Raw genomic sequence first — 20,913 nt, 5'->3', positions numbered from 1 at the left:
TTAGGGGATCAATATCATTACATGTCACACAGAGAAGGGGCACCAAGAAAGTACTCTATTAATGAAGAGAACGGATCATGTCTTCTGAATCTATTCCTCGAGCGATGTACATAGACTCCAAGCTCATCTGTTGGAAGAAGTCATTCTGCCTACCAAGTAGTGCCATTCAATGGGGCCAATGAATGTCTCTGCTTTGGGAAATTCTTGACTACAGATAACTCGTGTCTTCCATTTGGCGCAGTAGGTATCTCATGTCCAGGTGTCATCAAATTGAGCGACCACATAATCAGAAGGACACAGGCGATACGAATCTGAGGTGTCTTGATGTTTGAGCAGCCTGGAATTCTGCCCAGCCACCAAGTCTTTTCGCCTGATACACTTTCATGGAGGATCATCTTGACAATATAAGCTGTTGAATCAGCTACTGCATGACTGATCCATAGAAAGATCGGTACAATGACGACTAGAGTACGCCATGGGTGCCCCAGAAGCGTACCATCACCGAAAAGACCGTCCACGATGAGGGTTCCATTTTTGCCAGCTGCAAGAAGAAGGTGAGTCTGGAGAATGTAGGTTTCTAGATAACAGCGGCCCAGCCAAGCCATAGCTTCTGAATGGTGATTTCTCACGGATGTGGAGGCGTTGCGCAGCGCGAGGAAAGCCAGGGTCGGGACTGCAGAGAGGTATGGATACCACTTCTCATAGGCATCCTTTTCAAGAGTGGGAGTTACATGCAGATAATGGATGATGGCCAATAGGCCCCCCAAGGCAAGACTTGTGCGAAGACCCCGATGAATAGTGATCTTGGCATTCTTCATCTCGCGATGCATGACAGCAGCCAGCATGACGATGTACACAATGGATATGTTCATTGCGATGTGGTATTGCCACTCTTTGCCGTTCCATTGTACCTTGAGGATGGTTTTCAGTATGTGGAAGGTCCAGTGCGTGAGTGGTGTGGCGAGCAGTATGGTGGAAATCAGTATACAGGAAATGCAAATCTTGGCTAACAGGAACTGTACGTCATTGTTGCGTTTCCCACTGATTGCCATAGTTGCATACACAACAAGGAACCAGAAAGAGAGAAGTGGCGAAATGTAATAAAACATATAGTCGGTATCCATGAAATAGGCCAGGAAACATGGCAGGAGGTCCAAGCGTAGAATGGTTGCTGCAATATGACTGAAGGAGAAATCACCCTTGTTTATGTAAAAGAGGGTGTGGCTGTACCCTACCTGGAAGAGATAACCGCAAACGCAGAGATGGAAAAAGGTGTCAATCGGACTGTCCTTGGCTCCGGTCCAGTGATACGTCAGGATAAGGCATTGCATCCACCCCTTCCACTCATCGATCTGATCTCGCGACAGAAAAGGCTGGGTTGTTGAATCCTTAAAAGATTCTGACTGTGGGAGACTACGCTGGTCTGTTGAATCCCGAAGAGAGTCTGGTGGCTGCAGCAAAGGCTGGTCTGTGACATGCCGCATCGAGTACGAATCCTGAGCAGAGTCTGGCTGTCGGATTGTAAAGATCAAAACTGCGATCCAGGCGATAGAAAGAGCCATAAAGTCCTTCGTCTGCCAGAGATTACTCCCCTTAGCCATCATCTGCGTGCGGTCGGCGTAGTAGCACATAAGCAATGCCAACACAAAGCAACCAGCCCTCATATTAAACAGGCACCAGCGAGGCTTCTCTTGCGGGCGCCCGGCAACGAGGTCCAAAGCTTCACACAATATGCAGACAATCAAGTACATGATACCCAAGTAAACGACCGCAAGCTGTGTGAATGGTTTGATGCCGTAGTCGGTACAACAAGTGCGCGAGTTGGGGTAAGACTTGATTCTACCGTTACATCGCATGTTGAAGAGAAGGGCACATCGCCAGCATATATGTGAAAACGCTGGCAAGCTTCCGTCCCGTCAACTGTCCATCGACTAAAGAGATAAGCGTCGATGTTTTCATCGAATGAAAGAATCAGGCGTGCATTCTCGGTCGGGTCCCTGATGACATTCTTGAGTTCCTCGATAATCTCCTCTAGGGCATGAGTATCGTAGATGTGACAGTCTTTCTTGGGGCTTGGTTTCCACAAAGATTCGATGTCGCAGACAGGGACTGAGGGATTGTCTTGATGTTGGGAGACAAGATCGAACAGGATGTCCTGGCCAATTGGTGAGGACACCGTGACGACGCGGATATCTCGTTCAATGGGAAACTCGGCACACGCCCATTCAACAACGCAGGTAAGGGCCAGGACACGGTCGGCAGACATCTGTGGGCTCAGCTGCATAACGACGACCGACTTAGCTGGTAGTATCTTTTCCTCAAGCCAGTCATCGATATCCACAGGCTCCCACCATGGGAAAGAACCTCTCTCGGGGCGGATGTTCTTTCGGAGAATGCTCATAAACTTGTAAAATGAGAGGCTCTCGATCGGCACACCGTCATCTTTCGCAGCCAGTGTTTCTGTTTCATCGAAGTTCACGAAGATGAAGCTGGTATCGGCACGGTCGACAGGAAGCAGGTCGTATATTGCTTGCGGTACTCCTGGGAGCCGCCACCGAGGCATGGCGATATGCCCGAACAAGGGCCCGGTATCACCTTCGGCGTGCTGAAGGTCGTCTTCAAGAAAGCTCTTGAGCGCATCGCGAATCTCTGTCGGCAGTTGCTCTGGCGAAGTCATGGTGTAGGAGGTAAGAGAAGAAGAGAAGGCGAAGAGAAAGGGACGCGTATGTGAGGTATCAGAAGTTGGTCAGTGAATCACAGTCGAAAGAATTCTTGTCCTCTTCAATAGTCACGGACAGAAGTGTAGCTTGCGAGACTGTGCCAAAGTATGGTTTGCAAGGGTCAAAATGTAAACAAACCTGTAACCGCAGAAGGGGTTGCCATAAGGATGGACTCGACCGGGCGCGGGCACTGCAAGTCTCTCCACTGATACCGTCAATTGATGTTGCAATCACAATCACGCAAATATTTCAGTCACTTTCAGTCATAATACTGTCAAAGATAATCAAAGAGTCCAGTCAATTATGCTCGAGTGAAGTACCAAGTAGTATCGGGACTCAAATTCCCTCCTCTGTAGAATAGTCCGCTGCCGCTGCATGTAGTGGCTGATTTATCCAAACCATGACTGAACCAAGGCCTGCCAATTGCTGCTTTACTGCGTTATCAGGATCAAACGGCAAGGCGCGCTGCCACTGGGAGATCACTAAACTAAAGCAAAGCTTCCGTGGGAGAGTGTTGGCCCCAGAGGTCGAAGGCTGCCGTCGCACGTTCATGTGCAAATACCTCGCCCAGCTGAAGCACCCATTTCCTGAGCAGAATACCGGCGTGAGATGATGGCACTTTAAGATAGGCATGAATCTCGGGGGTCCATCGAATCAAATTCTCCTTCTTCTCTTGTGCAATTCTGGCATGGGCGGCGAAAGGAGATCTTGAAGTAGCTTCACAAGCGTCAAAGAGATTGTCCATCAACCCCACAGTAGACTTGTCGTCGCCTATCTTGAGGGTTCTAAAACACCTCAAGAAATCGGAGAAGCGAAGAGGACGACCTGCTTGTGCGAGCCTTAGCCAGTGAATGACCTGCCGCCATACCTTACGGACTCCGTCTCTCAACGTCGGGCTGCGGGATCATGAGCGAGGACAGGGTTTGGTCCGACAACCAGTGAGTTTGGAACACCATTGCTGCCTTTGGTCCATGCGACAGTAACGTCACGAGGGATGAGGCCCCCAATGGACGCAAACATAGTGCCTCCGTCACCGAAAAGAAGGTCGAAAAAGTCGATCCATGGCGGTACGGCGACTTGAAAAGGGCCTAGGCATGGCTTGACAGGATGTGGCAGCTCTAGCAAGTCCCAGATATGCTGGCGGAAGTTGCGATCTGGGGATATAGGCGGAGGATGGTTGAACTTGGAAGCAAGTCGGTATGGCTGTCGGAGAGGAAGCATCACACCCCAACGAATGGTAGGCTCGCCGCCGATGAAGCCATCATCCCGAAGCTTCGCCAGAGTGGCGTCAAATTGACGGCCGAATTCCTCTTCCAACGCTTTCCATTTAGAAGAATCGGCCGAAGAAGACTTGCAAACCAGTACTCTGGTGGTAGGTTGCGAGGAGGACCATTGATGAGCCATGGATGAGGTTCTCTGTCGATTGGGGGCAGGCTTAGATGATTCGGGAAGTGTCGCTCTAGAGCTGCCTTGTTTTTGACTACGCTTGGCTGTTTGTGGTTCACGAGACGTCGAAGGACCACCCTGTGTTTGAGAAGGCGCCTTGGGTGTTTTGCCCGGAGGCTGGGAGGAAGCTGCTTGAAGCTCGAGTAGCTTGGAAGGACTGAGATCGCTACGACCCTTGGGATCCTGAGGTGTCCCAGCTTGATGGCCATGGGACCCCAACCAAGTCTTGTAGCGCTCGGAGATCCCCTCCTCCAACTCCCAAATCTCGATTTCATCCGGATCCCAAGGCCAGCGGAGACTACTCTCTTCAAGGCCCAAGTGTCTGATATATTCAAGCCACGCCAAAAGGGCAACTGAATAGTCGAAGGCGGAGGAGCTTGTCCAGCTGAGGCCAAGAGTATGGAACCGGAGAGCAACCTGGTTTTGCGCACCGGCGCGGACACGCTTCCATTTGTCCGCGAACCATTGACGCTTGTGGGAGAAGGTATCTTGAATGAAGCGTTCACGCTTTTCTCGATCGCGAGGATTGAAGTCGGCACTTGGGGAAGTACTCCCGACGGTGGCTTTCGAGAGCTCACCCATTTCCCCTGAATGCTAGGTCCTGAGTTAGTTACGTGGCAGATAACAGAGTGATAGGTCTCACCGAGTCTTGAGCGATGGAAATGGTGATGAAAGATAAAAGAAGGTGAGGATGGGTTGAACTGCTTAATGCCTGAATGTTCAGTGAATACAGTAGTTAATTTCTCCGTTGCCGGAGGTGAACATGTTTGCGAACAACAACCGGTCAATCAAACGAGAGTAGTCAAATTACGTCACCTGTATTTGCTGGAAGTTCACATAGCATAGTCCATTTAATTGATACGTTCGGCAGTGTATGATCTCGATTTGACAATAGGCTTGGTTTTATGTTCTATGTGACTGCTTAACCATCATAGCCGACCTCTGACCCTAGTTCTCCTGCTGCTCATGTTCGAAGTTCTCCCACGCGACCTTGGTATCATTTGCTTAACCCAGAGCTTGGGATCCTTGGAGGCCTAGACTGAACGGCCTTCATCCTCTAGCCAAGTCTTGAAGGTTTGGGACCTTCCACCCTTCGCATCATCGACCTTTGGCCTCATCTCATCGCTCCATGGCCAGCTGAATTGAACCCGATCAAGCCCTCGAAGCTTGACGTACTCCACCCACGCGATGGAATCGACTGCATAGTCGAAGAAGTCGGCTCCCACCCAGCGAAGGCCTCTCTGCTGTATTTTGGTGCAGAGTTTGACTTCTTCGGTCTTGTGAAGAAGCTCCCACTGAAGGACGTTCCACTGTCGCGAATGTTCGAACCGCGCCTTGATGAATTGTCTACGTCTCTCTCGATCGACGGGATTGAAGTTGGAACTTGGGACAGAATCCCAGTTGTATTGTTCCGCCATATTGATTCTAAGTACCGAGTTAGTTGCGTCGTAGATTTTGGAGTGGTAGGCCTTACGAGAATTCTCTTGCGGTGGGTGATGATGAAAGGAAAGGAAGATGAATGAAATGCGTGCTGCATGAACATTTACTTACTGCCCCAGTTTGTCCGTTGCCGGAGTGGAAAGGCTGGTGAATCACAGCCGGTCTGTTCGGCACGGATAATCAGGTACACGTCAGTGCTACTCACTGCCACTCGAACAATTCCTGGAGAAAATGTACCTTTGAAGATTTCCGACCTTGTTTCCACCAATCTGGACCAGGTGCATGTGGCGTTTGCTCCGCGAGTCAATAGATGACCTCTGTCAGATTAGCCCCTGCAATCAAGTACCAGTAGGAGCTCGACGCCTGTGAAGCGATTTGCTGTATGAGTGCTTCAATCTCATCGTTGACATTAGACTCCAGGTCCTCCAGTTCATCATGTAAAGGAGCCGGTGTTGAAGAAGGTATCACAACCTGGAATACGGCTTAAGCCTTTCTTACGACAGACACACAACTGGCGGCATAGTAAATCTTGGTTGTGACTACCTAAATACAACAACACCGATGGCATCGCTGGATCCTCTCATAGCTACAAATCATATCGATACCATGGGCAACACGTCTTGCAATTAAGAAGAGTCACTTGGACAAGGTTGAGAATTTTGTCAAGTTTAGGGTAACCTGCTATATTGTCCTGAATGCTGTTCTCTGTTGACACATCTCTTCAGGGCGCTGGTTCATGCAAGCTGTAACCAATTTTATTGATGCTCAACACTAGGCTACATCGTCGCATGCAATTGACACTCAACTTAAACTTCCACGTTGGCAAATAAAGATAGGTTCATACATCTGTTCCTTTTTCCTGGATTGATCTATATGTCTTTGAAGGATTGGTGTCTCCAGTAATGCCAATCCGCTACTAGCCTTTCTTTTGTTTTCGGTGAAAGAGTATTGTTTGCTCGGTTGGCTGATATTTCCGGTAAATCCTATCGCCTGCTTGGTAGCTGATTGAATTGGCGTCGCTGGTCAATATCGTCGTCTGCTCAACGGTCTGATCGAGGTCTTCAGTGACGGTTTCACCGCTAGAAGGGCTGTACCTGAATGGAGTGGGCGCCTGGCTTCCGTCCATTACCATACTCCACCGTCAACGATGATCCTTGTTTTCCTGATTAGGACGACCCTTTGTCCATCATTGGTCGCTGTTGTTTGGATACCCCTTGATGTGGAGATTGTCAAACCTTGTTCGTCTGTGCTCTGTTCGCCTATCGCCGTCATCATGAGTGTCACTGGCGCCGAGGGCCAGACCAGGGAACACTGGCAAGACCACCTGGAGGCGAGGGATGTCTGGAACGATAAGGTATCGGGAGTTGTCGAACTGAATTCACTGAACGGTGAATCAGCGCTTATTGAGTCGAGCCGGGTGCCTAAAGTTGGTAAGGCCTCGGAGGATGGACCGTCTGCAGGGTAGTCATTTGCGCGTCTGGCTGATGTTCGATTGTTCGGCCTATGGCAACAATGTTAGCTGTGCATATTTATAATTCGTAGCGCATCTCCATGTAACTCAACGATTGTCGCTGTGTTCAGACGATGAGACTGAGAGAGTCGCGATTTAGTGCCCAACAATCGATTGTTGTTCGGGACATTAAAAAGAACCCACATGGGCCCCTGCAAACGTCCAACGCACCTGCCTTGATTGTTTGTGAGTAACGGGAACAAGCACCTGAGTCTCTGTTTCCTCTTTTGTTTTTAGCGCTCGAGTCGAATAAAAATGGGTAGCTTCCCAACTAAAAACCTGCCAATTCACATCGCTAATGAGTTACAGATCACGAAGACTTTTAGCACAAACTCCGACCGCTTCCTTTCGAGACTCCCCGATCTTCCGCGCCGCGCCGCCGTGTCTGCCAAACGAGTATACGAAGAAAAAATATGGCAATGTAGCCGTTAACGGACAAAGATGTTCCGCTCCGTTACCTCCGTAAAGTGACCGAATCTACGGCTCTCCCTACCGACTTCTATTTGCCACGATCATATCCGTCGAAACGAGACGACCCCGTTGTCCACAGTGGAAGGAACGCGGCGCATCCTTTGTCTTAGACATTCAATGCAGCATATGTACATTCACGTCGTGCGATGATGGAATTGTTAATCAATATGCTCAAGTCAGTACATCACCAGATGCAGCAATCGAATCTCTCTCATTCAAGGGAGGCAATGTTGTTGGCGCCCATACTTCTAAACTATCATCCATGGTAGAAGATCGATGAAAAGGTGACAAGTTACTGAGAAAAGGCCAGGTAGATGACCTGAACAAAGGCGAAGGCAGGATGATCACTCTGTTGGTGGTAGATGCCTTGAGTGTTTGGCAATTGGCAAACAATTGACTGCGCCCTTCTTCACTTATCCTCTACTAACTCGGGCTCCAGGTAAGTTTTTACCTTTTCCTTTTCATCTCCCTTCAACCCTTCACATCAATTCTCGATCTCCCATCTCCCATCTTCCATCTTCAACCCACGATGGCTTCGAACATGGTGGTCTTCGACCCTACCAAGGTCAGATTTGAGGATATCGAACAGCGACGTAAGATCATTCAGTCCCACTTCGAAGCTATTGGCTGGACAAACGACGAAGCCAACCATGCGCTACACCAGAGTATCGTTGAATACCTGTGTAATATGTTCCACAACCGACCGGAAGGGTTCCTGAAGGTCGGTCATGTTCTATTTGAGTGGATGGTTGATCAGACCATCTGGAAGGAAATAAGTAAGTATCGACTTCTCGACAGCCGAATAGACTATCCATACACTAACAAACGCTCAGTGAAGCGCAGGAAGGAGATGGGAGTTCCTGTTATCGAGTGGCCTTGGACAAGGGGCCCGGGGGAAGATGACGAAAGCATGGGAATCTCTGCAACCTACCACGAGTGGCGCAAACGAAATGGACACGAACTACCGAAGGACGAGAAACCTCAGAGCGTACTCTATCGACCCCAGGACCAGTCCCGCATAATGACTCGTGTGATGGGCGGCAGTGCTGCGGCCATAGCCAAAAGTCAAGCATCAGACAAAGCTTTCGCTGAACACATAGCCGAGAAGCTAGTCCTTAAGAGAGAGATGGACAAAATGAAGAAAGACTGCTTGGCCGCCTTCAGTCTTGCAATGAATAACAAGTCCGTCGCAGCAAGGGTAATATTTGATGAAGAGGTTGCCAAAATCAAGGCTGGCGCAGCAAAGAAACGCAAATCGCCCACGTCCTTGGCCGAGAAGTCTGACTCTCCCATTCTGCCCGACCCAGTTACTCTCCCCGTACGATTAATTTCCGGACTGATTTTCGACCCGCTAGTAATGCAGGCGAAACCTACCCCCTGGGAGCTCCGTCTTCGGGTCTGGCAAACGGCAATGGGTCAAGAAATGTACGAAGCCCCTTGTATTGGGCCTTTTGAAGTGGCTCTCCCAACATGGCTCAACTTTCATGATCTGATATGGGGTCACGGTGGTCGGCTCTACGCCGAACTGCGTTCGTCTCTTCACAGGTTTCTCACTGTCGGTTGGATCACAACCTGTGGAAAGCCCAAGTCCCTGGTCGTTGGCTTCAACGATGAAGAGGCATCCAAAACTCACCGGTACTGGCAGGATCTAACGATGCTTTAGGTCGACGTCGTATTCTGGGTCAGTGAGGTTTACGCTGGGACCTGTACCACGCTTCTCGAAAGCCTGACCCTTTCCCACTGGCGCAGGATGTTCAAGAATCGTCGCCGCCAGCTTCCCAAGGCATTGATCGATTACTTGTCAGACGGGCGGAAGTATGATACTATCGAAGCAGAGGCGCTGAAGCGCTGCAATGAGGAGGAGGTATGGACTCCTCAGATATATGCCATCCTGAACCAACATTCAGTTTCGGCTATCGCGGAGCCACTACGGGCATGGGTATGCCGATAGGACGGCGACAAGCTGCGCCGGGTGACACTTGCCACCAAGGTCTGGGTAGTGGTCGCAGCGAGCAACCAGAATACCATCCAAATCTTTCAGGCTCTAGAGTGGGAGCACAACTTCATTTCATCTCTTAGCCAGGAGACAAATACCGCAGCTGCTAAGTAGAAGGGCCCCTTGGCGTTCAATGGTAACACCAAAGATGGAATGTAGACCTAGATCAGATGTAATAAAGTGTTGCTAGCGACTTGTATCCTATCTATGTGAAATGAAGATGTGATTGCCCGATATCGTTATATCCCCACAGAATGAAGCTTCCAGTGATTTTCGTAGCATGTCAATGACATACCCAGGCTCCTACAAGTAGTATCAGATGCAATGTCAATTGTAAGCACGCTCTCATATCATTCAGTACGTACAACCAAAACCACCGTCTAACTTACGATGAAGTCTTGTCCTCAGGTCCATTGTCATCGGATGTCTCCTGCGCAATCGCCGCATCATGAATCCGGAGGCCCTCCTCTATAAGAGCCATAGTCTCAGCAAACTCTGAATCGGTCGCTGACCCAGAACTGGGGCGTTTGTTGGCGGCCATGACGTCCTTGCTCACTGGTCAACATCGTCTTCATAGGAGCCTTGTTTTCTCCCACGATATTCATGGCCCTTGGAAAAGGGAAAGCCAGGTGAGCCAGTGCTTAAGGCGTTGAGGATCCTACCTGCCTGTCAACATCAATCCTTCAACCTGTGTCATTCAGCCAGCATGATGACTTCCACGTCTGTGAGCATTGCGATTACCCAAGTTACATATGAAGAGCCAGTGATGGATCATAGAGCTACTTGTATGGAGTGAAGAGTTGCTTGCAACGTCTATATCCTCCCATTGAAGCGAAAAATTGATCGCTGAACATGCTTTGTATTCTACCCAGAACAAAACTGCAAAACTGCCAGTGTTTTAACTATGGTACTCCCAGGTTCTTACATTGCGTTCGATGAAATTGAAGTCGATTTGAACCCTGTTTGGTGCTCTTCAGTATGTCATAAATTGCCTCTCTCGATTACAAAATGATACAACTTTGCATTCAGTATGTCATACCGACAGCGTCAAGACCTCCACCCAGGTTTTAAAGATACATCAATAAAAATGTCATCTTTGCTTACTAAATGGGAGCCTAATGGTGGTTTTCTGTGCCGACTTTCTGAATATACAGCTGTCAGTGCAAAGGGCTGGTAGCCATTCGTCAATCCAATCTTCCGCAAGTGCCGACCTTGTCACGAGTAACCACAAAGAAAATTATTCCACAACATCGCCCATTTCGCGTTTCATCCTGCTGAAAAGCCCTTGCCAACAACAACACCAACTTCCTACAGTTTACACAACACTGACAATCGCAATGGACGCACAAGGTGAGAACTGGGCAAGCGCCAATATGGATCCGGTTCCACAAACGGATTCCCTTCATCCAACTCCAGCACCAGCACCAGCACCAGCACCAGCACCAGCACCAGCACCAGCACCAGCACCAGCACCAGCACCAGCACCAGCACCAGCACCAGCACCAGCACCAGCACCAGCACCAGCACCAGCACCAGCACCAGCACCAGCACCAGCACCAGCACCAGCACCAGCACCAGCACCAGCACCAGCACCAGCACCAGCACCAGCACCAGCACCAGCACCAGCACCAGGTCGAGCGTCTGCTCCTGTTCCTCCCGCTTCTGCATTCGACGGCCATGGCACCTATCGCTCAGTCTCAATCTTTGTCCCTGAATTGAGCCTCGAAGCACAGAACACCTTCGGCCGTGTCGCATTTCCTCCTGATTCTTCAGCCTCCGAATCTGTCCCAGTATCTGTCCCTCGATCGGCCTTCGGACCCCTGAACAGATCTAGCGGTGCTGCTCCTGCTCCTGCCTCGTCTGCCGCTGCTCGCCATGAAACGCGAACCGCCGGGTTGTCTGGCCCTGGCTCTGTAGGCTACAGCCGTGGCCGTGGCAATATTCGCGGTCGTGGCTATAGTCGTGGTCGTGGAAACAGCGGCAGAGGGTCCCATGGAGGAGTCCATAGGAACCAGAGGAATGACAACCTCTCATTCGCCGCCCGCCTCCTTGCCGCTCAATCTGCCTGGCAGAGTACCGTCAATGGGGTCCAGGCTTCGGCCACGTCAACCGCTGGTGGTGGCATGAATGATGTCTCCTGCAGTCGGGTTGGTACTACTACAATCAGCAGCAACCCCCAAGACGCCACAGAAGCCGCGCACCAGGCCATACGTGAAACCGGTTCACTCTGGTATGCCCAGACGATTCGGGCTTTCCCAGAAAGTGTCCGCGCCCTCGCTGCACAAAAGCATTGGGAGAGGACTGTCTTGTACAGTGACTCGGAGGATCGAAATCCTCCAGCATCCAGGATGATCCTCGATATCCCCGGACCCCGAGCTGACGAGGCGGTGGACCCCAGCGCCACAAACGTCAATGTCCCTCAAGCACGGGTTACCGCAGACAGGATGGAGGAGGTTAGCAACTAACCTTGGAGGGTCCCTAACCTCGGCGACGCAAAGTACCTCCCACGACATCGAGCGCCTCCGTCTTAAGCACCATTGATATTGAAGCCACTCGCGACATGAAGACCGATTTCGAAAACCAGGATTCCATGGGAGGGTAAACGCTATGCAATCTTGTTGGACGGTTGATTTGATCATTGAGGAAGCTCAAAACTATTCGCATTAAATGGGATAATACAGACGGGAAATGAAACACAGGTCCACACTCTGAATTGGTATTGCACTACCCAAGTGAATTAATTTGACGTTAAATTATACCGACAATCGTCGAGTTAGTCTTAGCCATGAATGGATAACTAACATTTCATAGAGATGAAGCAGACACTCCGAAAACGATCACTGTCACCCGCAAAACTTCCCTCGCCCAGAACTCCAACAGCATGGTAGATGTCCCAAAAGTTCGACAACAAATTCAACAGCCTCGAGTCCCATATCCTCCTTTCATAGTCAACGTGTCAGTTGAACGAAGTCCTCCCCATCGCAGCGCCCCTTATAGCTATGCTACAATAGGAGACATCAAGCTGCCCGAGTAAGTTGGAACAACTTGGCGTGGTTGAGCTCCTGAAGCGTGGATTGGGCCGTATCAAGTAATACAATTTCTCATAGCTGGTATAGCTTCGGACGATGAACTGTCTTTGGAACGTTTCTGTATCTAAGTGATACTCACTTCTTCACTGTATGGTAGCGATGTTTTTTATGCAGGTTTATAAGTGTCAGTGACTTGGTCGTGCTTCGATGTGTCCGACTCTCTAATTAGAAGCTTGGATGTAAGCAGCATCAAAGAGGCAAAAAGTCGAGCAAAGACGGTGACAGTCTCGAGCAGAAGAAATGTGCCTTGTCCAACTTTGTAAACGTCAAATCACATCGCAGTGGTAGAACAGTAAACTTGTTTCGCATTTGATACTGGTCGCCATGACCTCAGATTGAATCACTTCATTTGAGTAGTGTATTATCAATTGAGAGAGAACAACCCAGTGTAGTATTCATAGTCTGTATTAATCCCGTTTAATGGGAATATTCCCGAGTTCCATTGACCAACAAATTAACCGTTCGACCATCAATTTTGTCTTGCCTTGATCCTGCCATGGAAACGGGCTTCCGTCGGGTGGATGGAGAACTCAATCTGTTACTATGGTGTCTTATTAAAGAGGCATGACTCACATTACATGATCTGCCACCATGCCAAGATTTGCGGTTACATGCTAGTCGGGACGCTATCGGACCTCTTTAGATGGTATTCCCAGGGGCGTCTCAGTAGCGCTTTACCACCTTGTCACCGATAGCATTGCCGTCAGCATCCCAGGCCTGAAGTACAACCTCCAACTCATCCGTCCCAAGGTCTTGGGTGGCTCGCTGCCAGACTTCCTCCAAGTCTTCCGCTCTGTTGGTGGACCCAAACACTCGGCCTGGAGTCGTATAGTACCTATAACGTCCAGTAGGGGGTCTGGATACCCCACCATAGGTTCCATGCCCACTCATACCAACAGTGTTGGTAGAGGAGCGTCGGGAACCTTGGCCATCCATGGCAACGCGAGCGGAATTCTGGTCAAGGTGATGGCGATCGTGATGGCCATCCCTGGATAGACCACCTACGGCTTCAGTCGTAGCCGTACCTTCAGCAGTAACCGTGGCTGAAGGCGCTGGTTCGTTTGCCGACCGTCTCAGCTCTTCGAAACGAGCTTCAGCGCGCGCAGCTTCAAGCTTAAGTGAATCGATTTCCACCTGCTGGTCGTCCATTTCGAGCTGCCTTTCGGCAGCCCGCAAATCTCTCTGGATGATCTCAAGCCGGTCCCGGGTCGTCTGTCGACGTTGCGTCGACTCTTCAAACTGCACCTCTAGGCGCATGACCTCTCGTTGAGCGGCGGTAGTTTCGGACATTGCGGGCGTTTGTCGGCGCTGGGATGATGGCGTACTGAATTTCGTGGTCGCGTATGATTGAATATTAGAAGAAGAAGAGATTAATCTTTGTGAGAGCGTTGTGCGGTCGAGAGTGGTGTTGCGAGAGAAATGGTCAAAGGATTGCCAGTCGAGGGTGTGGAGACAAAACAGCTCCCGTCTTAAAAACCAGCCGCCCGGGAATACTGTTGTCACCTGCTTGGCACTGATAGAAGTTGCCAACATTTTACTGATATGAACATTTTTTTACGACAAAGGAACGGCGGAACTCATGCTACGATATCGTCTGGCAGGGTATCGTATGTTCGGAAACCCGAGTCAATCAGTATTGTTGGCAACTTCACATCATCGGAACATCATTGCATCGAACAATACCCTTACATATTGCCAGGCCTTTGTACACGAGTAGTAGATAAAGCACTGTTCAATGAAACCTGTTGTCCGTCATTGAGATACAATGTTCCGTCTTGTCGAGTTGCCAGTCAAATAACAGTCACGTCTTTACATCACATAAAACGGGATAGTGGACATTCATGACAAGCAAGACTCCTTCATGTTGTCTAATTCAGTATTCCGTTATTGGTGCCATCTGAATTTGTGAGGTCAAAAGCCGAGGAGCTCTTTGTCATGGTCTTAGAAGGACTCGCCGTCAAGAGTCCGAGTCAACTATTTGGACACTTTATGCCAGACTGCTAACATCATGGAAGACAAACTTCTTATTATCAACTCACCTTCATATCGACTGACTCTACTTGGAAGCCGCTATGTGTCTCCCCTTGAACATAGAGCAGACAAGGCTATCCTGCCATTACATGACCCAAAACCTGTTCAGCGCATTCATTGCGCTTAGCCACCAAACCCAGACCTAGGTTGACAGTAACCCACCCAATAGCTCGTTACTTTCCTCTCAGAGAACCCATACTCCCATAACATAAGACACATCAGACCCGCGCTGCTAGATGTGGATGGCCAACACTTAAGACGTCGATACCTCCTCCTCGTTATCGCGATTCAGCGTCTGCTACTTGACAGAATCAGAGTTCACCTCACTGGTGAGACTTAGTGTGTCAGGGAAAGTCGGCATCACGAACGGCAGCGATTCTTCGCCAATTGGACATGGTCAGACTCTCCAGCAGGGTAAAGCTGGATCCGTCGTTAAGACCAGAGACCCAGGTGAGGCAATCGCCCAAAGCGTTACCAGGTCATGGCAATTCCTGTGGTTGCTGGCATGCTCTTCGTGGCTAGCCTTGAAGCCAACCACCAGAGAAACAGGGCGCCCGTCATTGACAAGCCAGCCGACCGTGAGGAAATCGTGGACCATCGAGCATAGCTCCTTGTAGATCTTACCATCCTCAACCCATACCAGCCCATGAAAATCAAGCGATGGTGGGAGAGCGACCTCAAAGGGTCCGACGATAGGTGTCTTGTAAGGGCCATGGCCCATGAGATTGTGCCAGACTTTGAGGCGCAAATGGTGGGAAGAGAACTGAATTTGCTCCACGGGTTTGTCTTTGTTGGCCTTGTGGGCGGACTGAACGAGAAGATCACCGGAGTCGGGGCAGATGAGATCTTCAGGCTCATTAGCGCAGAAAATGGGAGTCTTGCGCTTCTCAGCGTTGTCGGCCCTCGTGGTGGCGACTTCTTGATCGAAATTGGCGTTGGTTGAATCGAGGTTGGCCTTCCCATTCTCTGTGGTTTCAACGCTGATCTGGGCCATACCAGCCAGACGGGGATCCTTGTCAACGGCCTCCTGCAGCCGCAACGCCAGTTCATCCGCCGAGAGAGGAACCACGTCCCCAGGGAGATCGTGGCCGTTTGTCTGCCGCCACTCATGGTAGGCGGAAGAGATGCCTAGGCTCTCGTCCCCGGCCGGGGGTCTTCTTGGCCAGGGCCAGTCGGGGACAGCAAGCCCAACGGCTGTGGCGGTCTTGACTAAATATCTGTTAGCATAGTTCATTAGCTTGTCGTTGGAGATACTTACAGGCATCGCGCCAGATGTTGAAATCAATTGTGTACTCGAAGTACACTTGACCGACCTTCAGCAGACCGTGGCGATGAAGCGCTGCGCACAATGATTTCACCGTCTTCTCGTACTTCTTGCGGAGGACTTCCTCGTCAGGCCATACAGCATCCGCGAAGTGAGATCTCATAATCTGGCGCCGGCCAGCGACGTCTTCAAGTTTGACCTTGGTCGGATCAGCGTTCATCTTGTTGGAAGCCATCGTGGCTGGCGAAATGGTGTTGAGGCTGGAGATGGAAGGTTGGAGATTGAGGAGAAAGGTTGAAGAGGAGGAAAGCGTAGAGTAAATGATTTCTGGTCCAGGCAACAATCAATCAATTCGAGCCGATTCAGCGCGACTACGTAAGAGTGTGTACTCGCAGTGATTCACAGTTGGTTAGCGGGGCATCTCAAGGCCAAGGCCGCAGTCAACAGTTTGCCAGCTGCCAAACACTCGAGGGCTGTATTTTCCCCCAAGACCTACCGCCATTTTTCACCTTTTCCTTTTCTTTCTTTTCTCCTAACCTGTGTTCTCCGATTGATTCGCAGTGGGCCTGGTCGAAGCTAGAATAAGGCGATCGGGTTGTTTCGTCTTTCTGGCTCTTGGGGGTCAGGTTTGCGGTTCTGCGCTGAATAGTTAGTGATATGAGTACCAAGCTTGTATGGCCAGTCGTTGGAACAAGCTGACGAGAATGCAAACTGACCAGATTCCTCAGATGGATTCGCTGTTCGAGCTCTGGCGATCGGCGAATCGATATTGTGGTATCGTAGTGAAAGGTAGGAGGCTTCAAGACGGATACCTGAGTTGGTCAGTATTCCGGTTTCTCGTGCTCGAACACGGTTGCACTTCTACCAAGTACTCACAGGTCCAGTTCAGCTGGACTTCATACAGCTTGACGAACCCCGGGGTCTGAGAGCAGTGTCAGATCCTTCTGGCAAGTCTCGAAAGTGTGCTCCATATGCCTGCGCCTGTATCCACAACGATGATCTAGTTCGCGAGTATTCTCCGATGGAATTCGTCAGGGGATCTCATGCGCGTCAATGAGGTGATATCGGATTCTGGAAATGTTATCAATTGTGCCAGATTCGTTAAGTCTTACTCCACTAATTATTCAGAAGCTTGCGAACTTGGCCAAACATTTCTTGCTAAGGTCAGTGATTCACGTAGAAACGCTGCCGGCCGCTTGCACTGCAGGCAGCCGCCTTCCGAAAATTGCTCTGTACCACTCATCTCCTTCCCGCTTTCTACTCCGCTTTCCTTTCTCTCCCTCATTCTTTCTTCACAACTCACAATCCTTCTGCGCCTGCCTCTTTTGCTTTCTTCATCATCGCCGCTGCCGCGTCTCATCATGGCGCCCGCTCAACGTCAGCTGAATTGCGCTCTTCTGATGCCGGGAGCGATTCCACCTGATGCAGCGAACGGAGATGTTTTCGTTAACATTACGAGCAAGGGAATCCAGCTCTCTTTTCCCCGAGATCCTGACCGCAGCGTTTGGTCATGGTACAGTCCAGACCTTGAGCTGACAGACTCCAACATGCATCGTGTCACGATTGAGCTTCCCCCAGAGGGGTTCCAGGAGGAGATGCGACCGCTGACCGACGATGAGATGAAGAACTTTGAGCTCATTGCAACGCATAGCGAACTCAAATACGCACAGATTCTCACTCTCGCACTTGACGACAGTTGCAGCCCCAACGTTACCGGCTATGGAACACCCTTTCATGGTATGAATGCAACCGTCGACGCATGGATCAATCAAGATGCTCCTATCTGTGGAGTGGCCTCTCTGTCCCAAATCCTCAAGTCTACCAGGTTTACCCTGCTTGTTCTAGAAACAGAGAACGAGCTTCAGGATTTTGTCCAATCGTTCAAGACTGCTGAAAAGCCAGAGGCCTACGGGTTTGGAGAAATGTGAGTAGCCGAATGCTTCTACTCCCGTTCAATCTAATGTCTATCGCAGTCACACCTGGGATGTGCAGCGATATGGGCAGCAGATACCCAACCGTAGAGGTCCGACCTTTCCACCAACAGTGCGCTTCGAGAATGCGAATGAGCGGGATACAGCCTTCACCCAGATACATGTCCAAGACGTTTGGGATTTCGACAAGGCGTTGAAAGAGATTGCTGAGATGGAAATACCAGCCCTGATTTAGAAAGTCGGCGAGGCTTCCAACGAGAAGACCAATCAGTTTGTGTGCTTGTTAGAGCCCTCAAGAGAATCTGTGAGTAACCTTTTCCCATCATGGACCAAGTCTAACATCCGACAGGGATTTACGTTTCCGCATTGGCGTGCAGCCCGTCGCGCACTTCGGGGTGACGCGAGGATGTTGGAAGTGACATTCAAATCGTCAGGCGTAACCTGGGAAGCATTCAGTCTCACATTCGCTCCGTCGAACCATCTTGCGGGAGTAGATTGCATAGATCGACTTCCACTACTCTTGACTCGACCAAGAAAGACGCGACTTGGCAACGACTTCAGCCCTATCAGTCATCTCAGCTACAAGAAGACACACAAAAAGTCCCAACGAGAGACCGTAATACTTCTATGCCATCTGAGCCTTTACAATGAGGAACTACGAGTAATGGCCATCAATCGCTTGAGTATGGAGATCACGCCCTCGGTGATGAAATCAGATCCACGCGCTTCCGATAAACAGATGATCTTCAATGAGTTTCTCATCGGCAAAGGGATCTGGTCATTACAAAAGCGCGACATGGATGTTCAAATCTCTACATTGGATCTTTTTGATGGCGTTCCTACCGAGGTTCAAGACGCCTGCCTTGATCATGTCTTTGAGGAAGACAAGAGAAGGGTACAGCAATATTTTAACAAGTTACACCTTGGCCTTGGACTGGTGTCTGGTCCTCCTGGAACAGGAAAGTCACATCTTGCATCGATTATCGTCATACTCATGTGCTTCAACAAAGCCATCAAGAAGGTTTACGTCGCTGCAGCATCCAACGGGGCGACTGACAACATGCTCGACCGAATTGATGGTATGGCTCGGAGAATTACCAACAACCTGCAAGGTGATTCCAAGCACCTCATGCTAGTCAGGGGATACAGTTTCAGCACTGAGGTCGACAATTGTATCATGGCCTTGCTCGGTAACCCATTCAAGCAGGGTTCCGCTTGGAATCCATCTCCTTGGCGATTCGATCGTTCCTTGTGCTGGTGGGCATTGCGCGCATTGGGAGCCAAGGATGTACCACCGCTGACCGAGGACGACAACACCGAGATATGGGAGCTTCACCAGAACTTGAACAATCTCGTCGCTTCGCCTTCAATCCAATCCAACCTGTCAAAGTTTAAACACCTCGTCAGACTTGCTCAAAGTTCCGAGTCGGACGCCTCCCAGCGCCGCAACCAACACTACAATCGAAAGACTCTGAAGCAGTTAATGGAGCTTGTGGTCAGGTGCGCCAATGTTGTTGCGACCACTCCAGTAACTTCGACCTCCAACGTCTATCGGTCCTTCAACGACGCCGAGGCCCGAGCCGTGGTATTCGATGAGGCCGCCACAATGTTTTGTTCGGATGCTTTGATGGTGTACGGCAACACCCCTCGACCTATGATTGCAATCGGCGATCCCAAGCAACTCGCTCCAAGCCTCACCACCGCTTTTGAAATACTCTATGGAGATTCTTCTAAACGACATGGCCGATTTAATGACGACTCCACCGACGACGGGCATGCCAAACCCAAACCCAAGCCCACCCAAACCAATCGCTTTGCCACGTTCATCCGGATCTCGTGGCTCTCTTGGTTCATCCATCTCGGATGGCCCGTATTCCACCTGCACACTCAACATCGAATGGCCGAAGGACTGTTCGATCTTTCTCTGAACACTGTCTACTACAATCTGAAACCTTACTTCAAGTACAGTCCTTTGTGCAATCCTATCAACTTCAGCCTTGGACTCAAAGTCGAAGAGTATCTCAAGGCTGAGCATCGAATTCCTTCTGTCGACACATCACAGCCAGTGTTTTTCAACTGCTTGGACTGTAAATGTGTTGAACGAACAGACGGAATTTCGCGAATCAACCTAAGACAGGCTGATCTCATTGCAAAGTTTCTCGTGAAGATGATTGACAAGCTGCAGTTGCCCACTGAAGACATCGTCGTTCTGACACCATACCGAGCAAACATGGCAGCAATTGGCAGAAGATTCGGAGATGAAGACGAGCTCAAGAACGTCACAGTTTCCACCTTTAGCAGGTTCCAAGGTCGCGAAGCTCATATTGTGATCCTGGCTCTGTGTGTTGATCGGATGACCGGACCTTTGTTTGTCGCAGACCCGCTGAGTCTCAACGTTGCATTGACACGCCAGAGATCTAGCCTTTTGATCTTTGGAGACATCGAAACAACGAAGGATAAAGCGGCAAGAGCCTTGCCGGAAGGCCTACCAAGATTTAACCAGGGGATGATCAACGATGTTTTCCGATTGATTCCCCGTAGTGGACGCGTTGTGACAGTCTATGGCGACGAGAGTGTGAACCATTACCGCTTTGGCAAAGGCAAGAAACCAGATGCTATCCCATAAACAAGCGATCGGTGGGAGTTCAGCAGCTATTTGATCTACGAATGTAATGGAAGGATGACGGATTAGTTTTGGGAGATTCGCTACGATGTGATTATGGCAATAGGTACGAGACACATTGAGCACTACGAGGTATGGGAATGGACACAAGTGTAATTGAGATACTGGTCGGATAGCAAATGCCTGTTGATAGGTGTTAATGTTCAGATTGAACCGTCTTGATCTTGCCAATTCACTGGACGTGCAACCAACGGAACAAACAGGTGAACAAAGCCTGGACAGTATGGTTTTCGGATAGCAATTGATGTTTGAGTTTAGTAGCTTGCGATCCAGTGTTTGTGTCTGTAGTGGAATTGCAGACGAATCGAGAGTAGAATTGTAAGGCGCGGTGG

General features: G+C 50.0%; 9 protein-coding genes across 9 annotated transcripts; 2 read left to right on the top strand and 7 right to left on the bottom strand.

The window, feature by feature from the left end:
- Nucleotides 1–149: 149 nt before the first annotated feature.
- B0J16DRAFT_386957 (10 TM acyl transferase domain found in Cas1p-domain-containing protein) lies at nt 150–1,664 on the bottom strand (the record flags this gene model as incomplete). Its single annotated transcript, XM_046131619.1, has 1 exon — nt 150–1,664. The coding sequence occupies one exon, from the start codon at nt 1,662–1,664 to the stop codon at nt 150–152; it is 1,515 nt and encodes a 504-aa protein (XP_045979711.1).
- Nucleotides 1,665–1,741: 77 nt separating this feature from the next.
- Nucleotides 1,742–2,677, bottom strand: B0J16DRAFT_386956 (uncharacterized protein; the record flags this gene model as incomplete). The annotated part of the gene is made up of 1 exon (XM_046131618.1): nt 1,742–2,677. One exon carries the CDS (start codon nt 2,675–2,677, stop codon nt 1,742–1,744), a length of 936 nt encoding a protein of 311 aa, XP_045979710.1.
- A 530-nt stretch (nt 2,678–3,207) lies between these two features.
- On the bottom strand, nt 3,208–4,748 carry B0J16DRAFT_386955 (uncharacterized protein; the record flags this gene model as incomplete). Its single annotated transcript, XM_046131617.1, has 2 exons — nt 3,208–3,545; nt 3,611–4,748. The coding sequence occupies 2 exons, from the start codon at nt 4,746–4,748 to the stop codon at nt 3,208–3,210; spliced, it is 1,476 nt and encodes a 491-aa protein (XP_045979709.1).
- Nucleotides 4,749–5,200: 452 nt separating this feature from the next.
- Nucleotides 5,201–5,584, bottom strand: B0J16DRAFT_402519 (uncharacterized protein; the record flags this gene model as incomplete). Its single annotated transcript, XM_046132661.1, has 1 exon — nt 5,201–5,584. One exon carries the CDS (start codon nt 5,582–5,584, stop codon nt 5,201–5,203), a length of 384 nt encoding a protein of 127 aa, XP_045979708.1.
- A 2,532-nt stretch (nt 5,585–8,116) lies between these two features.
- On the top strand, nt 8,117–9,697 carry B0J16DRAFT_386953 (uncharacterized protein; the record flags this gene model as incomplete). The annotated part of the gene is made up of 4 exons (XM_046131616.1): nt 8,117–8,363; nt 8,421–9,184; nt 9,251–9,526; nt 9,578–9,697. The coding sequence occupies 4 exons, from the start codon at nt 8,117–8,119 to the stop codon at nt 9,695–9,697; spliced, it is 1,407 nt and encodes a 468-aa protein (XP_045979707.1).
- Nucleotides 9,698–10,474: 777 nt separating this feature from the next.
- On the bottom strand, nt 10,475–11,066 carry B0J16DRAFT_346321 (uncharacterized protein). Its single transcript, XM_046128435.1, has one exon. The coding sequence runs from the start codon at nt 10,987–10,989 to the stop codon at nt 10,768–10,770; it is 222 nt and encodes a 73-aa protein (XP_045979706.1). The 5' UTR covers nt 10,990–11,066; the 3' UTR covers nt 10,475–10,767.
- Nucleotides 11,067–13,074: 2,008 nt separating this feature from the next.
- B0J16DRAFT_166895 (uncharacterized protein) lies at nt 13,075–14,424 on the bottom strand. The gene has a single exon (XM_046122329.1). The coding sequence runs from the start codon at nt 14,203–14,205 to the stop codon at nt 13,336–13,338; it is 870 nt and encodes a 289-aa protein (XP_045979705.1). The 5' UTR covers nt 14,206–14,424; the 3' UTR covers nt 13,075–13,335.
- A 676-nt stretch (nt 14,425–15,100) lies between these two features.
- Nucleotides 15,101–16,202, bottom strand: B0J16DRAFT_374212 (uncharacterized protein; the record flags this gene model as incomplete). The annotated part of the gene is made up of 2 exons (XM_046130593.1): nt 15,101–15,912; nt 15,962–16,202. 2 exons carry the CDS (start codon nt 16,200–16,202, stop codon nt 15,101–15,103), a joined length of 1,053 nt encoding a protein of 350 aa, XP_045979704.1.
- Nucleotides 16,203–17,328: 1,126 nt separating this feature from the next.
- B0J16DRAFT_322613 (P-loop containing nucleoside triphosphate hydrolase protein) lies at nt 17,329–20,524 on the top strand (the record flags this gene model as incomplete). Its single annotated transcript, XM_046125719.1, has 4 exons — nt 17,329–17,891; nt 17,941–18,010; nt 18,134–18,202; nt 18,248–20,524. The coding sequence occupies 4 exons, from the start codon at nt 17,329–17,331 to the stop codon at nt 20,522–20,524; spliced, it is 2,979 nt and encodes a 992-aa protein (XP_045979703.1).
- Nucleotides 20,525–20,913: the final 389 nt, after the last annotated feature.

Source organism: Fusarium flagelliforme (genome assembly GCF_020744385.1).
Source record: "Fusarium flagelliforme strain FIESC 12 MPI-CAGE-AA-0113 chromosome Unknown B0J16scaffold_6, whole genome shotgun sequence".
In the NCBI taxonomy this organism is placed as follows: domain Eukaryota; kingdom Fungi; phylum Ascomycota; class Sordariomycetes; order Hypocreales; family Nectriaceae; genus Fusarium; species Fusarium flagelliforme.
The sequence above is the reverse complement of the archived record's forward strand: the minus strand, read 5'-3'. Positions and strand labels throughout refer to the sequence as shown.